Below are 6,545 nucleotides of genomic sequence, written 5' to 3' on the forward strand. Positions count from 1 at the left end.
AGCCTATACAATGGAGCCTGAAAAATACCTGCCTTTTCCCAACTAAGCTTGTGTACATGCATAACACAAGTAAAAGATATGAGGGAGTGAGATCCTTGAGGTGTATTTTTCTGTCCAACTGGTATACCCATAAAGGCCTAGGGATAGCGGAGTTGTATTTGAGCCAGTCCAATATTTATTTTAAACTGACAAACCAAATGCTGTACACAGTCCACAATGCGGGTGATGTCAGGTAAACATTAAAGGAGTTCTTGAGTACGTACTTGAGCTCCCAATTTAATACGCAGGGCCTCAGCGGATCGCTTCCTGCCGTCTTGATTCAGACATCCTTTATTGCATATGCAAACAGACGTGTTTTTGTAAAAGAAAGCGTCGATGATTGTGGAGAATATGGAAATGTGGGCCTACATAGTCAAGGATCAATGTGAATGTGGTGGGTTACTTCTTGCCAATGATCCTGGAGGTACCACCCGAAGATCTCCACAGTCTCTCTTCAGGAAAGCCAGCCCCTCCCTATCCTTCTCCATCTCTCCCACACAGTACTATACAGAGAAGAGAAAAAAAAGACTTTCAAACAAAATAATGCGTCTTGGCAATATCACTGGAACCACTGGTATAGTAGCATATTGGCCATGCCAACTGTAGAAGCATAAACAATGGTATTACCACACAGAAATCTGTCCGTTCTTTTAATTCATTCAATACATAATTGATTCAATTGAGTTATTAGAAAAATAGCTTAACCGCTTGTTGAGAGAATACGCCTTTTGGAGACTGAGTCAAATCAGGAGTGTTGGGTTGGCAGTCCTACCTTGAGCAGAGCAGCTCTTTTACAGCCACTCTCTGGCCCTCTGGTCCTTGGGGGAGACCAGTAGTGTTGATGAGGTCTCTTCACAGGCCGTTCTCAGCTGCTGCAGCTCTATGACCAGCGCCGTCATCTGCAGAAAGGAACAAGTTAATCTACTCGTAACCCCTCGTTCAGCTGTTATACAATGAAAATAGGGTCTCACTACATCAAAGTGCACAGTTACCAGTAATAACATGCAATTATATTCACTGACAGAATTAAGTCAGTTTTGTGTCAATACCTTTCCAAGTAACTACATGATATAATGGCTACTTGGTGTGAGGTGATGCCAAGAATTGGATTATGACGATGCCATGAACTCACTTGATTGGCTTCTATTGGCTCGTGCTGCCATGGATTCCAGCGATCGACCAATCCCAGCCCCTTCTCTCCATCCTGTGACGACCAGTGGACACATCATTGACAGCAAAAGAATAAGACTCGCAGACGGGTAAGGAAGGTAATAAAGTAAAGCTTCATGACAAACACTGGTCCTAAGGCCACCAAGTATGACATCTGTGGCTACCTCACTGCCAGGATGTTCTCTGCCAGCGAAACTGAAGTACATTATTATTCAGTAGCCGATGAAATGTCCTCTGCATTCCATTCTATGTGGAACAGAAAGGTGTCTCTTCAACCACCACGCGTAAACTTTTGTTATGTGCTTCAGTGCCCACTAACTACTTCTTTAGCACTACTCATTGCTGCAGAATGGGTCTGACTTATCAATCTCACCTGCTGGTGTAACTCTTGGGTTATCAAAATGAGGATTGGTACTATGGCTCCTGCAGGTTCTGTACGTGGAATGGTTGAGTTGCATTAACATGGTATAGTATGAACTGTAGTTATTTTGGATTACAGTCAACTCCTGATGAATGCAACTTTAACACACTAAAACGGAGTTTGCACTTATCTGAAGTGTACTAATCAGAAGTCGATTGCGGGCCAATGTTAACATGAGACATAGACAGTCTGACTATGTGAGGACTTGCTAAAGTCTGCAGTTTGTATCTTTGTTGAATTCAGCAGACACGGGGCCTGTAAAACGCAACACGAACAAGCAGACACAGAACACAGGGAAATCTGGGACTCTGATGACAGCAACGGAAAACCTCATGACAGGGTCATTATCTCATTTCCTCATAATTTGAGTGAGAGTGTAACAGAGAGAGAGAAAGAAGGAGTGAGAGTCTGAGTAAGTGAGCAGGAAGTTTCCAGCTCCGCTCAATCAAGAAGGATTGTCTATGGGGTCTGTGCCAGTGTGGAGTCACGCAAGGTGGCATCAGCCAGACTCGGGCAGAAGTACATGGTTTTGGGAATATACCGCTCAGTTGCAACCAAAAAAATGAGGGCACGCACAGCCAAACTGGAGGGGGAAATGAGTCCAGGATGCTCCAAGAATAAGCATTTGAAGGGCTGGTATAGCTCGGTATGAATGTAATAACATTATGTAACACCTATTCCTGAGTAAGCATTGTGTACTTGGAAGTGAAACGGTCAATGCAAACTTAGTTTGCTATTGTAACCCTTCTCTTCAACTGGTCCTTTATAACGACATTGTCAAAACCCTGCTCTCTGATTGGTCCCTTCATAATAACATCATTATAACCCTGCTGTCTATATTTCCCCCTTCATAAGGACATTATCCTGCTCTATGATTGGTCCCTTCATAAAGATATCATCACCCCGTTTTCTTGATTGGTCCCTTCACAATGACATTGTCATATCAGTGAGAGAAAGTGTCTAAACCTGCAGTATTCCAACAATGTCTTCCCAGTCTGCATATCCCATGAAACCATGTTTATGCGTCCGCAGGGACCAGGGCAGTAAAAGGCAGTGCACCGTGGGCCACAAGCTCAGGGTCAGAGAAAAATAGTCTGGGATAGGGATTAGTGTAAGCCAGAAGTCAAAACTCCTCACCGGCTTCAACAATAAAACAAGAACATGTCAGAGTCCTCAGACGACAACAATGAGTGTTACATGAACAAATGGAAGTTGTTCATGGGCTCTGTGGCTGTAACAAGTTCGCTGTTGCGAAAGGTTATTACAGTGTATACATTGTCAGATTTGAGCACAGCTGCTAGAGAAGAGGCTCTCCAGATTCCCCTGTCTCCCCTCACAGACCAGAAGCAGAGACTGTCCAGCATTATCCTTTATCTGTAGTATCCTAAGACAGTGAGTCCTCAGAAATCCACGGTCTATATAAAACTCATTGGCATGTCTATAGCTTGTCTATACAGCATGTGTTAGTGTGATACTGTATAGTGACGCATGTAGCACAGTAAACTGTAAAAAATGATTAGCATCCTAGCTTAAAAAAGGTTCTCGGATTGCATGAAGGGGAAATTTGTACTTTTTCAGCTTTAATAAAGTGATATTTTAACATAAAGTACTTTAATAAGCCAATGTGCTGGGAGTATAATAAAAGCCATGGCTTAATAATTTCCAAGGTAAAAAAAAAACGACGCTAGTTCAATTATATAGCATTTTTATATGTTCTAATGAATTCAACGGAGTATGTTGGGAAATAGAAAAGTTTGGGAACTGTTGAAGTGGGATTTGGAAGAGAGCTATGTTTGAAAGAACATCACTACCATATGTTAGGTTGTCTCCATGTGATATGGTTCTGTAGGAAAGGACTCAAATAGGCAGTTACCTGGTTCTCTTCCTTTATCTGTAGGCCAGGCTTAGAGAGCGGCACCTCATGGATCTTAAGTCTTAAGTCCACAGACACATCCTTCCCTTGTACCATCTCATCTTCCTCATCCACTTCCCGCATCTCATATGCGGCACTCTCCTCCCTCAACCCCTCCGACTTTTCGGAATCTTCCACATCCGTTTCCCAAGCGCTCCTAAAACACAAACAGATGTGTTTCGCAAAAATTGGACGGACAAACCCCTGCTTCTTGTTAGTCTGTTATAAGGCTGACTGTTTCTCTGTTCTGGAGCTCTCAGCACTCTGACGCTGCCAAGAGTGAAAACACTGAGACGGGAAACTTCCCCTTGAGCTCAAGATAAAAAAGTCAAGATACTAATTCAATCCCAAATCCACCCCTACCCCCTTTACCCTTATGAAGACCATAAGGGTTGTATAAGTGCAAGGCAGCAATATGGAGAAAATTACACCTAGGCTATCACAGAGCAAAGTGGAACCATATCTTTTATATCCATCTGATCCTTTCAGAGCTACAAGTGAGGCTGGGGGGGTTCCTTACCCAAAGGCTGAGGGGCGTCGTCTCCCTGTGGCAAGGTCTCCTTGTTGAAGTAGCTCCTCCCGCTCAGTCTCCAGTGCTGCTATGCGAGCCCTGAGCAGGCGTCCGTCACTCTCCATCAGGGAGGCCCGCTCCTCCGCAGCCCCGGGCCTCCGTCTGAGAGACGCCACCTCCTGTAGCAGGGACTCATTTATCTGCAGAGCATCAGCCAACCGAGTGGTGTTATGGAAAATATTGAATAGCCTTATTGTGGCATTCTTATGATAGAGGAAACTGTTACTATATGATTGGTAAAACAGGGACTATTATCTACTGGTTCACAAAACCCTTCAGTTTTCAATTAGTCATGTGTTATCAGATAATGCCTGTGTTAGATACTATTGAGATACACGTCCGGCTCTGCAAGATTACATGTACAAAGGAACAGCCTGCATCCATTTTGGGTCTAAATCCCTGTACCAGTTTAGTTGGTCTGGTCTTCCATGACTCTACCTGCTTGCTGCCATGTAGCTCTGCCTGTGTGGCCAGTGTCTCTCTGTGGGTCTCCTGGAGGCTGGAGCGTGCCAGGTACAGCTGGGAGTGAAGGGCTGCTATCTGGGCCTCCCTCTTCTGCTCTATCAGCTGCTGCTGGGCCCTGGACTCCTCCAGCAGACACTCAAGGTTGTCTCGCTCCTGAAAACACCAGTTTCTTGGGTGATGGCCAAGCACAGCCGAGTCAGCCTTCCAGAACTTTTTTCCTCAACTCAAGGCGTTTACAATGCGTGTCAGTTTTGTCATGTTATTAGTTAAAAGGATTAAATACGGAGTGCTTTACTTTCAGAAGTTGTCCTTTGTCCACTGCTTGAGCAATAAGCTGAGATGTCATACTATGGTCCTCCCTCTGACACTGTGGGTGAACGGTACAGAATCATTTCTCCTGATTGACAGACAGAGGTCAAACTGATAGATTGAAAGACAACTCATTTCAGTGGACATGTGTCTTTCATACTGGGCAACTTTCATTTTGCCACTGGGGGACTAGTTTCCTATGATTATCAAGGGCTTACAGGAGTCAAGCTGTCCTGTTGGGGTGAGGGTACAGTCCTGTAGAGACACTTTCCCCCAGAACAGAGAACCTGGTCCAGTTGGGCGCTAATGATCTCTGAGTCAATCTCTAGCCTGCCCACTCTGAGGACACGAGACAGAAAAGTCTTGAGCAAAACACAAAAAGAAACAACCAAAACATTATCCACTGCATTGACCAACAAGAACCATAGTTCTTAAATTACCTTGTGTAAAGGTCACCATATGGTGGGATGAAGATGTTCTCTGATAACAGACTGGGATGGAGGTTTACTGGTCGATTGATCTGCCCAAGATTCAAAACAAGTATCTGTGGGGGAGGCAATTAACAAATATGGGTCAAACCATGGCACAGGTTAGCACAGTGACCTTGTGAGAAAGGAAAGCCACTCAGCTAGGTCTTTACTTAGATGTCATTAGCCTAAATTCCCTTCCTTTAGAATCCCTTTGAAAAAAAATGATAGAAAGTGGCATCAGTCGTCTTGAGGGACAGAGGCTACATTAACTACAGCACAGGTGGCAGTAGCAGCTGTCTATTACCTGGGGTAGTTTATGTCGGCGCCCTGGGCCCATTCTCTGGAGCATTCTGACCCTCTGTTCCTGCAGGGCATTTTGGACCTGAGCCAGACTGACATCCAGATCTCTCCTCCGCTGCTCAGAGTCCAGGAAGGCCTGAAGGTCAACCATCCCAGGTTGGGGGAGTCGATGCCAGCCAGGTATCATATCGTCCACGGGGTCCGTTAGTGGAAAAGACTTCTGCCACTGTTGCCAACCTGCGTCAAAACCGCCATTTCACTGCCAGTGACTCAATTATACAAATACATTGTAAAATAGGGCTTTCATTCACACCCATACCTAACCACAAACCATTAGCTCACAATGGAGCACTGAAAGTGCCAACAAGAATTAGTAGCACAGTAACGGATAGTATTTGTACATGGCCTCATTGTTTGAACAGTAACAGGAACAATGTTTACAAGCCCCATGAAATGGCTGACATGTTCGTGACAACATACAGTTAATAGCTTCAAGTTGGTTGTCACAACTCATAACTGTATGAGTGAAACTATTGCAAAGATTAAGTAGTAGTAACCTCTCACCTGGACAGAGGTGGTTTCTTTCTTCATTAAGTAAATGTAGACCAGCAGTTGGCTTGTCTTTCCTTTAAAAAGGTCTAGAGGGTTACTCTGCTTGCTCCTGCACCCTTGTCCCGTCCGGTAACCCATGGATACGCTCCACCCATTGCACTGTGCAGATGAGACTACTGGCCACTGGCCAGTGGCCACACTGAACATTAACCGAGAGGACACTTAAGAGTTTAGCTGGCTGACCTAATGCTTGTACAAAAAGAATACTCTTAAATCCAGGAATAGGTTTAATCTGTGTCCGGGAAACCACTGCTTAGTGTTCTGACCCAAGTTAAT

General features: G+C 44.6%; 1 protein-coding gene across 1 annotated transcript; it reads right to left on the reverse strand.

Moving 5' to 3' along the window:
- Positions 1-299: 299 nt before the first annotated feature.
- On the reverse strand, positions 300-6,490 carry LOC120062280. The gene is made up of 11 exons (XM_039012117.1): positions 6,222-6,490; positions 5,662-5,894; positions 5,328-5,431; positions 5,106-5,226; positions 4,874-4,945; positions 4,552-4,731; positions 4,063-4,253; positions 3,504-3,699; positions 1,172-1,243; positions 812-938; positions 300-542 (listed from the first exon to the last, which is right to left on the reverse strand). The coding sequence occupies exons 2-10, from the start codon at positions 5,842-5,844 to the stop codon at positions 831-833; spliced, it is 1,227 nt and encodes a 408-aa protein (XP_038868045.1). The 5' UTR covers positions 5,845-5,894; positions 6,222-6,490; the 3' UTR covers positions 300-542; positions 812-830.
- Between the last annotated feature and the right edge of the window lie 55 nt (positions 6,491-6,545).

The sequence above is a fragment of the Salvelinus namaycush genome, chromosome 17 (genome assembly GCF_016432855.1).
Source record: "Salvelinus namaycush isolate Seneca chromosome 17, SaNama_1.0, whole genome shotgun sequence".
NCBI lineage: Eukaryota > Metazoa > Chordata > Actinopteri > Salmoniformes > Salmonidae > Salvelinus > Salvelinus namaycush.

Bases quoted from the DNA above. Each gene is read 5' to 3' on its own strand.
- LOC120062280 (XM_039012117.1), bottom strand. From the start codon at position 5,844: ATGATACCTGGCTGGCATCGACTCCCCCAACCTGGGATGGTTGACCTT. The intron at 4,254-4,551 runs GTAGAGTCATGG...GATGCTCTGCAG, and splicing joins AGCTACATGGCAGCAAGCAG to ATAAATGAGTCCCTGCTACA. The intron at 3,700-4,062 runs GTAAGGAACCCC...TTTGTGTTTTAG, and splicing joins CGACGCCCCTCAGCCTTTGG to GAGCGCTTGGGAAACGGATG.